Below are 21606 nucleotides of genomic sequence, written 5' to 3' on the forward strand. Positions count from 1 at the left end.
TCTTTTTTTAATTTGAATTTCAGCTTCAATCTTGTGTATCACAGATACATGAATGTTCATGATGTAAAATCAACTGCTTTTGCAATTTAAAAAAAAAAAAAAAAAAAAAACTTTGGAAGTAGCTTTTGGTTTATAAAAATGCTCATGTTACATAACTCAAAATCAAAACAAAAGTAAAAAAAAAATTTCAACTTCAGTAAATTCCTTAATATTACTTTTTTCATGAAAATTTTTCACCTGTTTTCACAATATAACTATTTAACATGTAAATAAATAAATGCAATGACAAGTCAGCAATATAATGTTAAAATTTAAGAAATATATACATATACAGAAAACAAAGAATAAAATATTTAGTCAATTTACTATTTCGTTTTAAAAAAAGCCATTTAAATACTACAAAAATGATTAAAGGTTGCACAAAAAAACATTCAAAGCAGCAACTCCCTAAAAACAAGTGATTTTAAATTTTAGGATTAATTTAAGGATAATTTCAATATCTCCTAATAAAAAAAAGATGTGATCAAACATGTAGAGGATTTCTGTTTCTTGCTTGCAAATTCCGCCGCCTTGCAAGACGATCAGTTGGCCGAACCTAAGAAATATGAAAATACTAAATATAAAACAGCAAATTATGAAAGTTTGCAAAATTATTATAATTACTATAATTTTTTTTGTGAAAATGAATATAACTGATTTAACATCCATACTCACAAAAAGGAAACAATTTTTAACTGGTTTTAAACATTGAAAGCATTATAAGATGATAGAAGAATGTCCACGAAATACCAAATCAAGGACATTAATTCAACAATTCATTTGCAACCAACAAAAAATTTAGTAAGGTCCTTTTAATCCAATCCAGCGTGAACCTTCGACAGTCTTGTGAAGCCTATATCCAACAACATCAACTTCCGTGAAAGTAACTAAAATCTTTCACTCTTTTATTTCCTTTATTGTGAAGCCTACAGCCTACAATACCAGCTTCCATGAAATAAACTCCAATCTTTCACTTTTTTATTTCCTTCACCACCAAAATGTCTCAAGGTGACCGATGGAACCTGCCCTCTCTTTTAGCCAGTCACAACGAACTTATTTCCTACATTTTTTTCTAAAAATGAAGTCCATTCAACAAGTGCAACTGAAAAACTGGAGCATACCTCCTCCCAGCAACACACTGAACTGCAGTTACGGCGCCATCTAAACTAATATGTTAGGAGTAAGAGATTGATTGACTGGGTTCACACACTTAAATGCATTTCTCAATCCCACTACGTCATGATGTGAAATTTATTGAATCACATCCATAAATTATCACTGTGAAACAACACAACACCGTTTTATTCTAACTGCGAAACCTTTTAAAATAGTTGTTCACATGCACTCAGCAAAACATTACTCAACTCTGTAACAATGACTTCACATCATCGCGTTGTGTAAACAAACACATGATTCTTTTGGAGTTTCTACTTTGGGGAACAATTCGTCCGCCGGTTAGGTAACAGGATAACTTTCAATGTTTGTAGTCACAATGAATTAAGTTACTTGAACTTTCTTAAACCTTTGGGAATTGTCTTCAGGAACTAAAATTTCATATTTTTGCTAACAACTTCCACATCTTTGCGCAACTTAAGATAGCATTACAGGGGAAACGTTTCCATTCGGACAATGAAGTGAAGGAAGCTGTACAGGATTTTCTCAGGAATCAGCCTTGATCTTTCTACAGCAAAGGCATATGCGGATTTAAGACTGAGTTCCTGGGGGGGGGGGGGGGGCAGGATTTTTTTTTGCAACATTTTTATTGCCCTCCACTCCCATGTTTTTGTCTGTTTCATGTGATGCATAAGTGCATGCTTTTTTTTTTGTGTGTCGTTTTCATTAATGTGTGTTTTCATGCAGTCCTTTTTGAATTGACCTTAAGAGAGGGAGCTGGTATCTAGAGAGTGACGCAGGGCCCCCTATTAAGTGGAAAATAGAATATCTCCAATTTTAGGGGGCCGGGGGTTTCTCCCCCTGATGAAATTTTGTAAAATGGATATAAAATTCTGCATTTTGAATCCTTATAAAGGTTAATTGGATAGACTAGAAATTGATAACTAGATATACAGTTGTACAGTACTGTTCAAACTTTGTAAGAAACAGATATTTTAAGTTTGAAAGAAAAAATAAACTATAGATTTCTCATTACAACAACCTTTTTTTAACTATAAATAGTGCAGAAAACGAAAAGGAATAGAGGTAGTGTATCATTTTTTTTCCTGGCTAAACAGATTAACAATATGCAGTAGAAGTAATTGGAGCCCACTTTGCTTAGGATTTTCAAAGACTTATCTAATTATTTTCAAGGACTCTAGAATAAATAAAATTATTTAACGCACTTCATTTGTACTTTCCAGTCTCTGATATTTTAGTACTTTTGATTGTAAATTTTTACAGTACTGTTCTAACTTTGTGAGAAATAGCTATTTTAAATTTAAAAGAAAAAACAAACCCTAGATTTCTTATGACAACAACTTTTCTTCAGTTGAAGTGGGACAGAAAAAGGAAAGAAATCGAAATAGTGTGTATTTGTTTCTGCGCTAAACAGATAGACAATATGCAGAAGAAGTAAGATAAAAGCAATCAATACAAAAGAATTTCCAAAATACTGCATTTGGGATTGAATAAATAGCAAGATATGAAACATGTGAGTCACAAAAATTTATTTCTCATAATATGTTACAAACGTGAGAACCATGATTTTTACATTTTGAATACAGGATGTGGCAAGGAGCTGAATTTGACATATTTTGGCATTCCTCCCTCTCTACCATTTGTTAAAAATTTTAAAATTTCAGGTTTGTAGCCACACGTTTCCAAATATTCAAGGTTTTCAAGCACTTGAAAATAGTTTTTTCAAGCAATTTCCATTTTTTAAGGAACGAATCATGAATTTTTTTAGGAGTTAGGGACCCACTTCAAAGCAGGGGCCCTAAGCAATAACTTGTTTATCTTATAGGCGAATTCGGCCCTGTTTGTAATTCACTCTTACCTGCAAATTCTTGCTTGATTTTTTGTAATTTTTACGAAAATTCGTCAGTTTTTACGGTTAAAGGATTTTTACGATTTTACCAATCTTTGTTAGGTTTTTATAGACTTTTATAAAATTTCAGCGAATTTTTCCAAAACTTTTGATGACTCAATTATTTAGATTTCAATAATGACAAGGACTGACTCACTTAGACTTTGATTATGACTTACCTTGCTTTTTAAACAGTATTTATAAAGTAAAATTGTACTCTCCCTCCAAGTAAAAATATTCATTTAATCAGAACACTCAGATAACTGAAATTTATTCAGTTTGCGGGAGTATTTATTTTCTCTCTCTCTCTTAAAAATAGAAATAAAAAAAGAGAGAGAAAGAAAAGGAAAAAAAACTATGTTTTTTAGAATTTCTCAAAAGACCAATTATTCTACTAAGAACATAAATATTATGCACAAATATACTTGAAATGTGGACACCAATCATAACGAGTAGATCGTTCTATTAGCCCGAATGGGGGGGGGGAGTTTTTCCTCCTTTGCTTTAGGTTCTAATTTGTTAAAATAATCGTCAATTATAAGTGTTGCAGCTTAATGTATAGCTCGTTTAGCCTATATTTTCATTCATATATTTGCCCAAATGGTTTTCAGTCCAAAATAGTGAAATCAGACACATTTTCAGCACCCCAGTGACAGCTGTACTATTTGTATTTAATGTTCGTTCCCCTCCACCCCCCTTTTCTTTTCTCCCATTAGAAAAGGACATTCGCTTTTCCCTTCATTTTCATTGAACTATTCAAAAAAGAAAAAGTCATGATTTTTTTTTTAATTTTTGGAAGATATGTTGTTACTTATATAAAGTCCTCCCAAAACTGGGGGGGCATTGCCCCCCCATAAATCCGCCCATGAGCAAAGGCATCGATCTGCTACCGCAACGTTGGAACCTGTGTTTCAACACCCATGGTGATTTCTTTTGATTTACATTAAATGTATTATTTTTATTCAACTTTTCCACTTTTCATTTGTGCAACCCTCATACTAATTCCTTCCTACTTCAGTGGACATCTAAATAGCTGTCTGGATTACGTGAAGACAGGTTTAATAGGGTCTGGATTAATGAGGGTTTACTACAGTTTAAATAAACATGCAAAAGAAAATAGTTTAAAGTTAATGAAAATCAATAAATCTCATATAACATCAGAAAAACATGAAGAATAGTAGTTCCAGATTTTTCATCAGAACAAGACTTACTTCAGATTTCCAAAATGAGATTAGTGAAAAAACAATCAGTGATGCTAATGAGAGGTATGTAACGACACGTATGATGTCTCTAGTCTTTCTCCACTCGTTAAGCTCACTGACATACAGGAATCGATTTCGATACTCTGGGGGAAGTTCAAACTGAGACCTTGTGGGAAATAATGATTCATAAAAATCTTGAATAACTGCACGAATCTGAAAAAAGGACAAAAGAAGATTATGAAACAGTAGAATATCTTTATAATGCCAATCTATAAAACACACAACTTTTTCAAGTAAACACTAAGTTGTACTCTATTTTGCCTTGTAAACAAAGTTTTTCCTCTTCCCATCTTAATTACAAGGTTTTAAATGATAATTAGCATTCACATAAAAAAAGTCCCTGATTGGTCTAGAAAATGCCGCTGTTATGCAAACTATGAAGGTATCCAAAGTGCATAATAGTACACTTCTGATTATGAAACACATTTATCTGTGAATGATAATACATATATTAAATTGCATAATTTAAGCTTTAATACCCATTAAAGCAAAAATTTATTATAATCTGCAAATATATTTATATATTCTAAATATTATTTTCTAAATTTATGATGTGATCTGTATAATGCTAAAACCTATATGATGCAAAACCTCTGGTCCAGATATGTGTGCTATAATGATCTTCTACAACATTAAACTAATAATACTGAAATAAAACAGGTAGCGCATTGAGAATATGTAAACTTGCAAGTGATCTTATTTAGCATCGGAAGAAATCTAAAAATGGTACAACATTATAGCTTAGTGAATATGTAATTTAAATTAATGGAAGAGTTAAACAATAATTAAAAATAAGATGCACAGATATATTAAGTTTGTCATAATGTTACACAGAAACTTAAAAAAAAAAAAAAAAAAAAAAAATCCACTCAACCACCAAAGAAATGAGTAATGAATGTTGAAAGAGTGTGGAGATTGAAATATGAAAATGTTCATGCAGAAAAAATGAAAAATAACCACAAAAAAAAAAAAAAAAAAAAAAATTAAAAAAAAAATTGAAGTTGCTAGTTCTCATGGAAGTTAAAGAGATGTCAAGATGCAATTTTTAGCAGGGTTTTTTAAAGCTGAGTTCAAAATTTCGTTAGCAAAATGCTTAAATGTCCAAGGCTAATAAAAATATTTACATATGTTTCTAAATGCCTCAATATGCTTCATTTCCAGTTGGAAACTAATTTTAAAGTTCATTCACAACATCTTGAAAGTAATAAATGCAATAGTGCTGTTTGTATCAAATATTAATTTGAAATAAAAAATTTAGAATTGTACTTCCCATTGAGACAGCACAAGTTTGAAATTTAAAATACAGTAGACCCTCGTTTTACGCGGTAGTTACATTCCACAGAAATGCCGTGTCAATCGAAACTGGGTAAATTGAGACCTAATAGTAGTGTTGAAATAGGAGTTAGGTTCCGTAGATAATAAAATACTTCATTCTATTGATGACTAATTGTATAATAAGTTTAATGTGTACTTAGATTGATATCTATGCACAACATACATAAAAGAAAACATAAAAGAATTTCGTGCTCCATTTATAAAAAAGAGCTGGCTATGATAGTCTTTTGCCAGTAATTAAGAATTTTTCTCTGTAATTCTTTGCAGAGCTTTAACGCATCCATGATCACTTGCCTCATTTCCATGATAGAATCTTCCTTTACTAACAAACCAGAAAAATCATTTCTATTGTCCAGGCATGGCTCAAAATTTTCAATGCGAACGTTTTTGGTTGTGCGCTACCCATGTCGGTATCTTCGCTGGTTTTGGTCTCCTTTGCCACTCCCAAAAGCTCTTCTTCCAGTGAGTTTTGAACTGTGTGAGTTTAATAACTTTACTTCTGGAAAGAGCTCTGGAACCAACTGCATAAAATGTTTCCAGTGGCCCAAGCTCGATTATTAGCATGCCAAAATGCAGTTGATTACGCGTAATCTGCAATCTTAAGGAGTTTGGATTTTGAAAGAGGGGGAACTTTTATTTGTTTGCATTGCTGTATCCTCGTAAAACCAAAACTCATCCTTATAAAATAAAATAAAGGTGTCAAATCTTAAAGCATGTGTAATCGAAACCGCACCCCCCCCCCGCGTAAAACAAGGGTCTACTATATACAAGTCTCCTACCCTATTGGTTGACATAATGAAACATCAGTTGTGGCGATCCGGGAAAGGGGGAGGCAAAGGAGAGGGCAACTGCCACCGAACTTTTTTCATCATCAAATATTTCCTCAACGTTAAGATTTTCTTTTCAAACCATTTTGGATGAGATTACCCGAACGTCACCAAATATTGTTTAAGATTTCAGTTTTTAAACTTCAGTTTTGAAAATTTTCTGGGAGAAAATCTCCGAGCGCACTCTTACCTTCCTTTAAATTCAAAGATGACCTAAATTTGCATTATAAAGACTCCAGTTTGAGGAGAAAAAAAAAACAGGAAAAGAATCCCCTAGATAGCATAAAACTGCCATTTTAAGACTCCAAGTTAGAAAAAAAAAATCTGGAGATTTTTTTCTGAAGTCCCCAAAGGAAGTTCAAAACTGAGTTCTCAGGAATCCATCAGTTAAAAAAAAAAAAAAGAAAGAAAGAAAAAAGAAAAAAAAAAACTAGAACAACCTCCGAAACCTTTTATTCTTCCATAAGTCAGTAAAAGCGAAGTCTGAAATGATGTTTCAAAAGATGTTTAAAAAACGTTTTTAAACCTTGCAAAATTTCTCGGAGCGAATCCCAAATCCCTTGCACTAAGTTTGCTAAAGATGGCTTTAATTTGCGTCTTAAAGACATTAGTTTAAGATTTTTTTCTGGGAAGAGCCTTCTTTATCGTTACATTACCAAAATCAGTCCAAACTTCTTTGTTTTTATTATTATTATTAGTAATTAGACTTTAATAGAACTTAAAAAAAAACATTATAGGACAACCTTAGAAACTCGTTTCCATTCCCCAAACGTTGACAAAATTTTACAAAAACGGCATTTTTAAAACTACAATTCCAAAACATTTACACGAGAGAACATCAGAAGCGGACCCCTCCCCCCAGTCACTCCAGATAGCGTAAAATAAATTTTATCTTCCTAAAAAAAATTTGCCCCCGCAGTTTTGAGCTCCACTCGCTGCCTCTGTGAATCATTAAGACTAAGTAGGACTAAATAGTAATTTAAACATAATAGCTAAAATTCATAATAACATTAAGCTGAATATCGTCATGTTTGGTGTTTCTCTCGGATCGTGCACCATTGTTTTGTTCATTTATTTATTATTATTATTATTTATTTATTTATTAATGTTATTACTTTTTTTTGAGCAAAAAAGCGAAAACGCCTTGCTTCATTTTTATAATTTAGATGGTATTTTCACATTTTGCAAAAAAAAAGACCACAGTGGAAACCTGGTTTTTATTGATTAGTCATAATGTCTAACACTCAGATGAACTAATTCAGTAGACAAAATAAGTTGGTAGTGTGTTTGTTTTAAAACAGAACATTTTACCAACTTCCTTCCCTTCTCATTAAACAATTTGAAACATATCAATACCTTTGAATTATTTTCATCGAGCCATTGTTTTCATACTTTGAATTTGCAATCACTACAAAAATTAAAAGACTACACCCTCTTTTAGTACCTCATTTATATTTTTATGGATCACAATAAATCAACAGTATTAATGGCTGATTTTAAAATTGTTTTATTGGCTAACAACTTAAAATTAAGATTTTCTAAACGTTTAAACAACTTTATATTTGTGTTTTTGTACACAACATATTGCTCATATTCCTGCTTTTGCATTCCATTATTTCAAATTTCAAAACTCATTTTATTTCCTTTTCTCTCTCTCTCTCTCTCTCTCTCTCTCTCTCTTTCACACACACACATGTTGTTAATAGGGTGCCAGGATCAAACGCTTTTTCAAGCATCATTATGAACACACAAACTGAAAGAAAAAAAAATCTACTCACAACGTCTGCTTCCTGAGTTCCATGATTCATGTTGTCATTTAAACACACAAATTTCCTGAAAAATACCAGAAAAACTGAATTGTGAAGGTTTTGAATCATTAGTAAACGAAGATATTACATAAATTTACTTTTAACACAATATTCCCTTTTTTATAGTCAAGGCGTTTGACTAGACAATGTGGAATAAACAACAACAATTTACCAAGGTTCCATAATGTTAAATTTTACAGAGTTTTTTTGGGTTGCTTATTTAATAGTAGGGGTAAATCAAACCTGTCAGGTTGCAATACTGTGTTTAGGATCTGTGTAGCCTTCACAATACTTCCAGGTTAGGTTTGCCCCAACTATAGTACTAACTATTGAAGTAACAAAAACCATTTTCAGTAAATTTAATCGCCTTAGTAAAAGTTACACATCAAAATAAATAGTATCAAACTGTTACACTTAATGAGAAATGCCTTATAATATTTGAGAAAATACACAGATCCTACGAATATACAAGACAGATTCTTCTAACAGACAAGGAGACCCCTCCTTGTTAGTTAGGTTAGGTCTATTAAAGAGTTTTCTCTTTAATAGACCTAACTTGCCTTGCTTACACACACACATATTAGGAATGCATGTGTCATGATGCCTTTTTTCTCTAGGAGAAACTATAACTGTAGTTTTCACCTCAAATTTAAACTTTGATCATCCAATATATTGAGTAACTTTACACTGGTGTACCTTTATACTTCTTGATTTTTAAATCCCATGTTTCAGATAGTAGTTTTTTCTGTATTTGTTTTCATGTAGTTAACTTTTGAAGATTTGAAGAAAAGAGTAAGAAAACCTTGAAGCACTTAAAAACTTACTTAGGATTTTTTCTTAAATCATCTATTTGCTCCAAAACTTGAGATAGATTATTATGAATCATTTTGAATGCAACTTCTTCTTCTCCAACGACTTCATAACCATTTTGCTTACGATGACCGAAATGTTGAAGTAGCATGTCAGATACAGGAGCACATGATGAAATTAATGATTTTGTTACCAATGGCTGAAATATTTCAAAACAGGATTTCTTTACAAAAGTAAACAGTTCTTTTAAATGCAAGGTTTATCAACTAACATCTTACATGTATTTGATAAAAGTTATAAAACTAACATACAACTGTAATAGTAAAAATATCAAGCAGTTTCAGCAGAATTTAAAAGCAAAATATTATCTGTAAAAGGAAAAAAAGTACATATTGTTTTGGTAATTGTACTTGTTTAAGAATGAAGTTTGGTTGACTGTGTGGGCACCATGGGTGCTCATGGTATAATTTTCGAAGAGGGGGGGGGGGATGCGTGATAAGAAAAATTATATGTTTCAAGGCTTTAATTAAAAGAAAATTTCTTCTTTAATTTCTTCTTTTTCTGTTTACAAAGTAATGAAAGAAAGTTTGATACAATAAAAGTTTCATCAAACTATTTTTTCAACTTCTAATCATTTTGAAGGGAATTTATAGTTTTGTTTTCTTCAGAAAATAGGTTAAAATTGTTAGGAAAAAAAATGCAGATTGAATTATTGAAAAAATTAAAGAAAGTTTTAATAACAGTCATTCATTAATGGCTTATGTTGAAATGTTAAAATAATATTCATGTTCAAACTTTTACATAAAAAAATGACAGTGCCGATATCTAGAAGGGGGCTCGAGTCCCTTTCTACCTCTCCTTATGGGTACTCATGGTGATCATCATACTTATTATCTGCCCCCCCCCCCCCCCCCACAGATTATTCTCTGGGTCTTTTTCCAGTTTCGTTAAGATTCGAAATAAATGTACAAAAATAATTTTTTATCTTGTTTTTTTTTTCTTTCGAGGCCCTTTCTCCATACATTGCTTTATCTCTGCTGTGTCCCCTAACTTCCCCATGGTGGCCATAATAGACCCTGCACAGCCTAGACTTTATATAGAACAATGTCATTCCCCCCCACAAGATATATACATGTATATGCAAAATAAATAAATAAATAAATAAATAAACATCTTACCAATTTTGAATCATAATATCTTTCATTCTGAGGGACTGGCATGTGGGTTGCTGTAAATTTTTTAGAAGAGCAATTATTGATCTGCTGCTCAAATTGAGTAAGTGTTGAAAAATCCAAAGGTAAATCATGAAGACGTGTCAGAACAGTTCTTATCTCTCGATCAGACCAAGTCCTTTAAAAAATATGTTTTCTTAAAAAAGTATTTAAAAGTTTAAATTGTGCATGTATACATACATACATTAGTACATAAATCTCAAATAAAATCTCATCCAGATAAACTTTAAAAAACAACTGAAGTTAACCTATTTTCCATTTAACAGTAAGTTACCGCCCCCTAAGGCAAGGGCTAGGGCAAAACTACATGCAATATACCTGACAGCCTGGTTAACACATCCTTGAAACTGCAGTCTCAAGATGTGGTAATCGGTCAGTCTAGTTATTTCACATTATTCATATTATCATAAAACTGTGGTGTCCCACCATGGGTGTTACCCGGGATGGTAATTTATGGTTTCACCCCTAACCCTCCAAAAAATGATTTATGTACACCTAAAGTTCAAACAATTTGCAGACACAAATTTATATTTACGTGGCAAACAGGAGCTTAATTTAAAAGACAAATGTACAGGGTCGTTGAGGTAAATCCGGAATTTGTTTATTAACTGCCCTCTAGCGGTTGTTGAGTGCATATTTGCGAATAGGTTATCTAATGTGTAGTTCATATCGTCACGAGGCGCGCGCATATAGACACGTTACAACAAGCAACAATATGAGCCGGGAACAAGACAGAAGAGCAGCGATCCTTGAGTCCCTTCGTGCCGGTAAATCACCAAAGGAGATTATTGAGTGGTTATCTTCAGGTGTTATCTTCAGGTCAGTTGACTGGATGCTTCAGAAGTGCCCACCGTCATGCACACCAAATTTCCAGCAGCGGTCATAGTCCTTGGGGTTATCAGCAGCGAAGGGGATGTTATGCCACCTCATTTCTTTGAAGAAGGTCTCAGAATCAACGCCGATGGATACATTCATGTATTGGAAACGGTAGTCAAGCCCTGGATGGACATGGTGGCCGCCGGAAGAGATTATGTCTTCCAGCAGGACTCAGTCGAGAAAAACCCAAGCGTGGCTTCACAGTAATGTGCCCTACCACTGGACACCCGACTTGTGGCCACCCTCCAGCCCAGACTGCAATCCTCTCGATTACTGCTTTTGGGGCGTAGTTGAGGAAAAGGTTAAAGCAAAATTTCATAATACCAAGGATGCGCTGAGAGCCACCATTACTGAGGTGGTGCCTAACGTGGACAGGAAGGAGGTGAAACATGAATGCGGTTGGTTCCGGTCACGTCTTGAGCGAGTGGTGGCAGCTAACGGCGGCTATGTAGAATAATTTCTTTTTATAACATATTTACTATAATATTGCAAAGTTGTGTACAAAATAAATCCTTTTTGTTTGCATTATAAGAGTTTTAATACTTGTGTCCCATTTTCCGGATTTACCTCAACGGCCCTGTAAGTTATGAACACATTTTATGTAAAATTTGCCCTAGACACATATGTTACTGCCCCAACCTGAAATACTGTACACCATTTTCATTGAGAATTAAAATAATGTAAGATATATTAGACTAAAATATAATGTTTAAAATGTACTTAAGGAAAAATTTCCGAACTGAAGAATTTATATCTCTTTAACTCTTAAATTCATTTTTGGTCCCTCTCCCCCCTTTCCAGAAGGGTGTCACACAGGGGGGACTGGCCCCCCTCTGCACTCCCTAGCGTTGCCGCTGCATAAACAAAGATGAAATTTAAAAATGCATACAAAACACATCACTGACAAACAAAATCATCACAAATAATTTTCCTACGTTATGGGTATTAAGCAGTATGTTACTTCCCCTAAGGCAGAACTACATGCAATATACCAACAGCTCAGTTATTTCCTCCAGATAGTTCAAGACATATAATTTTTTTGAGCCTCAATGGTACATTATTAATGCCATATGTAGGACAGAGATTCCCAAACTTTTCCGATTTGTGGCATCCTTTGAATTATTATAATTTTCTCATGGCACCCTAGCATGGGTGCCCATATGCAAAATTGTAAGGGGGGCTCAGATATTTTAACCATGGTTTAGCAGGATATTTTCCCCATGGAAACCAATTTCTGGACAGATTAGAGTCATTACAATTTGACAATTTTAATAACTTATTCATTAATGGCTGGAGAAGAAATGTTTTTACATTTTTGCAAAGAAAAAAGTACTAAAAACAAGGAAGTTCAAATTTCAAAGGGGGACTCAAGTCCCCCTTCCCCCCTATATGGGCGCCCTTGCACCCTAGTCTATTACAAATACGGATATGGATACCAGGGACACTTTGCGGCACGCTTTGCCTCTGCTATCTCAAGGTGCTGCAGCACCCACTTTGGGAGCCCTTGGTATAGGCAATAAAAGAATAATAAATAGGTCCACATAAAACTAAGTATAGCACAATTTAAAACGGAAAAACCATTATATTTCATTAGGAACACTCACCCAGAATTATCTGTATCAAACATGTCAAATATTTCATTAATTTCTACAGATTCTATTTCACTCATTAAATAATAATAATATGAAAAGGCAAATTGCATATCGTTTGAACTTCGAATCTTGTGGGAAGATGTAACATCAAATGCTGTGCTGAATCTGGAAAGAAAGAGAGACAGAAACAATATCAGTAAAAAATTTGCAGTTTGCTGGTCAATAAAATTATAATTTTACAAAGAAAAACACACACAAAGTACAAAATATCTTAGAAAGTTAAATAAAAGGTAGATCCAGAATAAGATGAATATAATTTTCACTCAAAATAGTTGTTAGAAAATCTTCTTTTCTCTTCATCAAACATTAGGTTTTCCCCCCCTCAATACAATGGTATGGAAAGATGGCTGCTTTCAACAACTACATCTCTTGTCTATTCAGAGTAAGTTTATTTTTGTGTGATATGATAACGGTGTACAACACACTACACTACACTTAAGGGCCTCCTATACTTACCAATACATGTTGTTTAAATAGTTAGATGGGGCTCTGAACAGGGATGTGTTTTTTGATCCAAACCAGGAGCCGATTAACCCCTGATCCAGCAGCACCAGATTTAGAGTGGGAACTTGGAGGACTTTGACCACCACAGACTTAACATATTCCAGTCACAATTTTGTGGCATGCCAGATAATGCGGGGCAATATGGTACTTTACACTTGTGGTGATTTATATAGTTTCAGGGGGCATACAGTCGCTTAAAAAATTTGATTTCTTTTTCAATTATACATAATCTGTATGTCTTTACGTAGGGGAGTATAACCTATTTACCTATTTATTGTTCAGTAGCAATGAAAAGAATAAGTATAAACTTTTTTTAACTTTGACAACACATCAAGATTGATCTTCTGATACAGCATTATGTTCTTATTTAATTTTCTGCATGGTCTCAATGCCTTAGAATTCTGAGCTCTAATATCAGCTTCAATTTTGGTTGTAAATGTGACAATTTCTTTCTTTGGTAATTTTTTAAAAATATTTTTTTACAGGATAAGTTTCTTAAATATGATTGTAGAGACCTGGGAACCATATGAAATGTTAAAGTTTGTATTTCTTCATTTTTTTTGCACCAAATTTGTAATATATGAACGCAGCTTTTAATTTGGAGCGATTTTTTACATTTAGAACTAACAGTTGCAAAAATATAAGTTGTTCAGTTTAAACGAGGATACATTGTATATATAAACAAACTTTCAAATTCAAAATATTCAGTTCTTTTATGTTGCAAAAAGTATAACATTTGTCAGTATTGTCATTGAACATTTTGGATTTACATTGGTTTCATAAACACACCAGTAGAGTATTTAAATGAAATAAACCTTTCTGTTAATCGGTGCATCACTCTTCTATCAACAAAATGAGCAATGTGGGAGGGAACTTTACGAGCTTCATATCCAAAGGCTTCATTATATAACTTGTTAACATGTCTTAAAGAATCTCCAAAGGTGTCTAACAAATGTCTCTGAGTGACCGTAGGTGACGAATTTACAGGTTTCTGAAAAATTGACAAAACCATAAAATTATACTATGTAGCACATAAAATCATTTTGCTAATTTTAGTTTGAAATGTAAATTACCTTGCGTTCTATCAGGGAAGAACAGCAAGGACAACTCTAACTGAAAATCTTTTCTAATTGATGCACACAGATTTTCTGCCTCTATTTATAGCTCAGTGGTTGGTTAATTGAATTTGGAAGTAATTGAATAAAGGTTGGAAATTGTTTAATATATTCAGTATGGGTTTGGAATGGACACAAGTTTTCTCCCCCCTGATAAGTGAGCTTTAGCTACAGCATACAGATTTGGGGCCAAAAACGCAGATTTTTTAATTAAGACAACAGAATATCTCGAAAATAGTACTGACAATGCTGAAACATATAGGCAGATATCTTGAAGAGATTGAAATTGTAAACAAGAGGAGTACATACAATCAATCTATATATGTGACAGAAGTTACACTCATAACTTTATTTCAAAGTTTCACTTAAATCACTAATCAAGCACTGAAAGCCTATGCTCCCGTCAGCCCTCCCTTTCTCCTATGAAAATCCTTCACTCCCTCTCTTCCTTCCTTCCACTACATCCTCTTCTTCCAGGGCAAATATGCTTTGTCATTCTGAAATTTCTCCATCCGCTAGAATTTTCTGAGGGTGATATTCAAAATCGAAAATTCTTACCTTTAATGGCATTCATTTATAATGTGAAAATATTATTCAATCCCATCAAAAACATAAAATGTACAAAAAGACAGAATCTTGTTTCCACCATAAAAATGAGGGAAATATCAAGTAAAACCAATTCTGTTGTTTTACTTAGTATTCTGGAAAGCACCTATTTAAAAACTTTGTCATAAATTCTTTCCTTTCAAGTTACCTTGACCGTTTATAATACCTGTATTGACATTGGATGCCTTTATTCCTATAATTAATGTAATGACTTGGCAATGGCACGGCAAAATAATAACATCTATATACTCTTGGCGATCTGAGGGAGAGCTTTATTTGTGCTTGCATGAATATTACATAAAGGCCTGTTAGCTCTATGTTCAATGAGGAGTATTCTAAACAGTAGATCATTTGGAACCAATCCATTTTGCCTGTGCTTATCTCGTCAAGCAGGTTTTATCAGGGACAATACACAGGATACTTATATTTAAAAAAATGTTGATTGAAACATTTCTAAGTAAAAGGTTGCCAGTGGGGATATTCCATCTGGCATTGGCTACACCATTTTTGGTGACTTGAATGCCTGCACTGGCGAAGTAGAAAAATGTCCATTACTCTTCTGTCATAATGTAGTTGTGCAATTGCCAAGTCATTACATTAATTATAGAAATAAAAGTATCAATATAAACATGGATACTATAAATGGTCAAGGTAAACTTATTAGGAAACAATTCATGGCGAAGTTGTTAAATATGTGCTTTCCAAAATACTAAGTAAATACTTGGTAAGTACTTAGTTGTACTTGATATCTCAGTACTTTTTATGGTGAAAACGAGACTTAGAATTTTTGTACATTTTATGTTTTTGATCAGATCTCATTTTTTTTGTTGGTAGCCTTCTTTTTTTTGGGGGGGGGGATGAAATGTCTAGTATGTTAGCTGAATATTACTCAGAAGTATATCTCTAGTATCTGTTCTACCTTGTAAACCACCGCAAAGTGGCAAATTCAAGCTCTAGATTTGGGAATTTAGTTATTTGATGATTATTTTTCACTGTAATAAAACTTTAAGTATTACATCAAGCCCCCTTCTGTTTAAAAGTTACACATTTAATTTTAAACTTTAACAACCTTGTTTGACAAGTAGTTTTGTTTTGATTTCTTAGGTAAAACATTTTGAAATCGCGCCGTGAAGTGATAGCCCCACGATGCTCATAAAAAAATAGCATAGAATTTCGCTATATAAATGTAGTTTTTAGACAGTTTAGATCATTTTCTTTATATATATATATACATATATCTTCATGCCAAATGTCAAGTATGTCAAAACATTTTGATGAGTGAGTGAGTGCAAAAAATGACACTTCTCAGATCTTAATAACTTTAAAACCATAAAAGATATATTCATAAAATTTAGGATTATAGGTCTTCTATGCAGCTCTATTAGACAGACAAAATTTCAAGCATGTAGACCTGAAAGTGTTTGAGAAATGAGGGTGTCAAAAGTAGTTTGAAATGGTTTGTGTAAGATACACACTGTCAGATGCGTCGCCAGCTTCTTTCAGAACTTGGCTGGCACAATTCCGTGTATCTAAATTTTATTATGACTCCGTCGATAAAACATAGGCCAAAATACGATTAGCAGTTGATCAATGGTCGTCAAGAAAATAGCGGTAAAGATCATATTTGCGAAGAATCATAATTATCGAAATCCTCCCATATAAAGACTGAGAGAATCTGAAATATCTTCATACTAAATTCAAAATGGTCTATTTATACAGTTAAAAAAAATTGTGCAATCGTCATTTTACGGTGGCACTATTTTCTGTGTTTCTCGTTCTCATTCTTTAATGCAACAACCACAAACTCCAGAAAAAGAGAAGGATTTCTTTCTTATGGCGAGAGAGCGCCATCAATCGGCAATTAATGAGCCATAAAGGAAAGTAGCACCAAAATTACTCCATGTGCCTGAAAGTTTGGAATGTTTCAAGTTTTTCTTTCATTACATACTGAATACGACTGAATTAAAATTTTCAAACTTGTATGATTGCTAGAAATACCTTAGAATTTGATTTTTTTTTTTTTGCCTATCATCTATCTGTCAGGGACAAAATTTGACAGGCAATAATTAGTGAACCATTGGTATAAATGGGACGAAATTTACAAAAATAGCTCAACCCCCTAAGCAAAAGTGGGACATTAATTACAAACACTTGATATTTTAATAGCAAAACGAACCAAGAATCTTACATGGATGGGTTTTCCCAGGAGTTTGAAGTAACTTTTCAGATTTGATGGTGACATTGTTGCAGAGTTAGATTTTCCTGTACTCTCCAGTGGTTGACTTGAAGGTGAAAGAAAATTTTGCTGCTGAAAAACTTTATCAAAACCTAATTTTTGTATACTTGGAAAATTTTCCTGAATTTTTTCCGAGTTCTGCACAGTTTTGAATAAATTATTTTTCTTCAAATCACTTATGTCTTCCTTCAATTTTTTTATGAGATCAATTTTGGAAGAAACTGTTGAACTTATGACACCAACATGTTTAGGAACAGTAGTTGGCTTATGTAACTCATAAACCAAAATTGGTTTAGCTTTGGCAGCATCTAAGGAATTCATATAAGCACCAATTATTGCACTTTTTCTTCTAAGGAAGCCTTGACTAGTTAAAGCACCTAAAAAAAAGTTGAAAACTATAAAAATATGAAAAACGTCAAATCTAAAAATTCTGACAGTAAAAACAAGCATGAATGTACGGTCACCAACTGCAACATGTACAAATCATTATTTTTAAATAAAACTTAGAAAAAAAAAAGTGATATTCCATATTATGCTGCTGTGGACAGGTCAATAATTGCAAATTTTTAATATTTTTACATTTTTGTCATCTATTGTACATTAGCTTTATTTTATTGTGCAAGTTTGCTTAGTAGGTTTCCACTGAAAAAAAAAGTGAAACAGGGTGGCGACAGGAACTGGAAAAAAAGTTCTCTGACTTTTCCCTGATTAAGTTCACCAAATTTCTCTGATTTACATTACCAATGATAACGATTTCCTTTCTTTGTCCTACCTGAAAAGCATTGCATATTAAATAAAATGCTGTGTTTTAAAACGGTTTGAGCTATTAATTAAAAATGTGTTTTGAAATGATACTACTTTTTCTTTTGGTAAAAATTGTATATTAAATTACTGACAGAAAAATATTGTAGGAAATCTAAAACAAATACTTTATGTCCAGGAACCAGTTAACATAAGAATTCTAAGAAATTATTAAAACCACTCTTAAAGACATTTCTAATCATGATAAAACTAAAAAATTTAAATGGAAATAATCTTAAACTGAATTTTAAAGCAGCATAATTGTTGCTGCAAGAATAACAAACAAGTGATAGTTAAAGTATGGAAGTGATGTAGTTTTACTTACGTAAATAATGCTGCTGTGGACAGGTAAACGGCAGTACCAGCAGAAATTAGTTTTCGAGGAATTTGAAGAAATGTGTGGTGGATTCAGGGCCATCGCTAGGTCAGAAAATTAGGGGGGGGGGGGTACGCATTTGGCGGCCCCTTAATTGTTCCAAACGCATGTTCCAGTGTGCAGAGAGAGAAGGTTAAGCTTCTGACTTAGCAGGGATAGTTGTATAACTCAGGCCCGTGTCCAGATTTTTATAAAGGGAGGGGTTTTAATCTTACCTGCGGGAGGGGGAATTGAACCCCCCACAACCTTTAGTTTACGACAAATTGCCGATCCCAGTATGGCGTTTATACACCTGGAGGGGCTGCTGACCCCCCCTTTTTTTTGAGGGATAGTTTTGGCTGCGCAAGTGACCAAAGTAATTCTTCATTTTACAGGTTCACTTTAATCAAACCTTGTTTGCTTCTTTTTAATTAAATCTGCTTACTACATCTGCGGTACATTGCAATAAATACTAAAATTTATCCACAAATTCTTTTATAATGTAGAATGTATTATGTTCTAAATAATTGAAATAATGCTTAATAAACTAAACAAGAAAGAGGTTATTGCAGACACAAATTACATTACCAAACACCATCACTAATGCGTTTTCATTGCTACAACATATGCTAAATTCATCATAACCTCCTTACAATAAGAAATATCAATGCTTTGCATTGATAGATCATTCAGCAGTTCTTCCACCTTAGTTTTTCCGAAATATTATTTCAGTTGAGAAAGCTTTAACAGTTGTAAATTGCAGAAAAACTTAAGAAAAGAGAGAAAGTTGAAAAAAAAACAGAAAAAAAAAACGCTGAACACAAACTTTACGTTAAGATTAATTTAAGTCAAAAAAAAAAAAAAAAAAATAAATAAATAAATAAAAAAAATAAATAAATAAATAAATACATTTTCTTCATTTCACTTGTTATTTTTCGCCAATGGGAGGGGTTTAACCCCTAAAACCCTCCCCTTGGACACGGCTCTGGTATAACTAGACCTTAGTACTAGCAATATAAATTTAATCATAAGGCTAATTTCCAGTCAGAAATAAGGGGTGTCAGATCAGGGTTGGCAAGTTTCTGCCGAGGCAGTTAAAACCACAGGTAGAAACCGGTTAAAACCGGCACTTTCGGCCAGTTTGCGGCAGAAACTGGCAAAAACTCGCAAAATAAAAAATTAATTCTTGGTATACAACTGAAAATGCATGGAAAAAATAATTAATTGTTAACCAAAGTACTGTAATTTTATTACAAGATTATCACAATCCAAAATCAAATTTTACATTGTTTGGACCCTGCAATTGCCTCTTAGAAAAGGTGGTTTCAAAAAGGTTCTCAATGTACTACGCACAAATGAGAAATTTTAGAATATTCTTAAAACAGAAGAGCTAGCAGACAATGCATCAAGGAGCAAGTTCGTGAAACTTTCATCTATTGTATAACTGGTCCACCATGTAGTAACTGGGGTTGGTAAAAATTTGACTGGAAAAAAAAGTTTTGAGAAATTGGGCCAATTTGTTTTGCAAAGCTGTGACATTAGGTACAAAATTTAGGAAAGTAAAATTCTGGTGCTTTCTTCCTGAAGCATATGACATGATAATTTCAATCATAAACAATTTAGAGGAAGCATATAAGTGAGCAAATTACAATCACTAATGCCTGTTTAATTCTGTATGTCACTCCTCTTTCCTAAGCACCCCTGTATGATTTTTTATCCTTTGTTCAATTAAACCAAATACCACGAGCCTCTGCAATTGGAAAGTTCCCTTTCTGAACTAAATCAAGGGCACTAGCACGGGATTTTATTTTTTTAAATGATGAAATGATGTCTAATTTTTTAGTTTACTTAAACACATATCATTTTCTAATTACTTGAGTTATTAAAGACATTTTTAAGTTTTTGCCAGTTTCTGCCTGTTTTTACCGGTTATAACCAGTTTCTGTCACTGGCACAGCAAAAACTAGTTTCTGCCGGCAGAAAGCCAACCCTGTGTCGGATGGATTCCTCCTGGCATTTTTTCGAAAAATTGAAGATATAAAAACGCAGATTTAGACTATATTTTAAGTTGGGAATAAAGGGGAGAAGAGGTCCGATAGCCTCCAGTGATAATTCTTCCTCCTCCCCAAATTTAAGTTCCCAAAACACCATTGTACGTAAAATTTGAGTATGTTAAGGGGAGGGGGTCTGAGTGAATATCTCCCGGGAAATTCTCAAGATTGTTAGTTGAAAAACAGATTTAGATGATCTATACTGATGTTAAGGGAAGAAGAGACTCGGGGTCATCCCATGATAAATTTTCAAACTTCAAACTACAAGAACGCAATTGTGAATTATTTCTGATTGTAACAAAAAAAGGGGGGGGGTCCGGAAAAATTTTAAAATTGTAGTTTGAAAAATGCAGTTTTAGATTTGTTTTGGCATTAATTTAAAAAACAAAGATTCTTTCTTGAAATTGTGATAACAGTTTGCTAATTCTTCAAGACAATGAGTATAAAGCAAGGGAGCAAAGCCATTAACGATGGCTTCCTCTTTGCCTGTAGGGTTGTTTATTTTACGTAGCATGGAATGTGTGAGGAAAATTCAAGCTAGGTAAAATAAATAACTTTACAGACACAGAATACTTTGACCTTGAGCATAGCTCTGCCGCCCTAGGCGATATTGACAATGCCGCTTCCCATTGAATAATAACAATAATAATAATTATGTAAAATAATAATATATTAATAAAACAAAAATAATAGCAAAGTGCTTAAAATAAAAGTGAATTTTTAATTCCAAACTGAGTTTTGCATAGCCAAGGACTGGTACACTTTAAAATATCTTTTTTAACACTAGTAGTGCATCTTATGGCACTGAAACTGATATTAATATTTTCAAAAGATTTTTGAATCACGCAATTTGCCGTCTCTAAAATTAAAATGAATTTCTAGTTAAATTCCGAACTATGTTTTGCATATCCAAGCACTGGTATACACTCTAAATTATTATTTTTTATTTTTTGCATTGAAGCAGTGAATCTTATGGCACTGGAACAGATATTCATACTTAAAAAAAAAAAAGCTTCAACCCCAAAATTTGCCGCCACTAAAATCTGCTGCCCTAGGCGGTCGCCTACCCCAAGAG

The 21606-nt window shown here is 33.1% G+C and overlaps 1 protein-coding gene across 1 annotated transcript in view; it reads right to left on the bottom strand.

Moving 5' to 3' along the window:
• Positions 1-244: 244 nt before the first annotated feature.
• LOC129223031 (N-acetylglucosamine-1-phosphotransferase subunits alpha/beta-like) overlaps positions 245-21606 on the bottom strand; it is a 70338-nt gene continuing 48976 nt past the window's right edge. The window contains exons 15-22 of the mRNA XM_054857594.1: positions 17277-17701; positions 14183-14358; positions 12816-12968; positions 10282-10453; positions 9118-9302; positions 8264-8318; positions 4273-4476; positions 245-595 (exon numbers count right to left, since the gene is read on the bottom strand). Coding sequence (XP_054713569.1) covers positions 524-595; positions 4273-4476; positions 8264-8318; positions 9118-9302; positions 10282-10453; positions 12816-12968; positions 14183-14358; positions 17277-17701 — 1442 coding nt within the window. The 3' untranslated portion in view covers positions 245-523. The remainder of the gene's footprint in view (positions 596-4272; positions 4477-8263; positions 8319-9117; positions 9303-10281; positions 10454-12815; positions 12969-14182; positions 14359-17276; positions 17702-21606) is intronic.

Source organism: Uloborus diversus, chromosome 5 (assembly GCF_026930045.1).
Source record: "Uloborus diversus isolate 005 chromosome 5, Udiv.v.3.1, whole genome shotgun sequence".
In the NCBI taxonomy this organism is placed as follows: Eukaryota; Metazoa; Arthropoda; class Arachnida; order Araneae; family Uloboridae; genus Uloborus; species Uloborus diversus.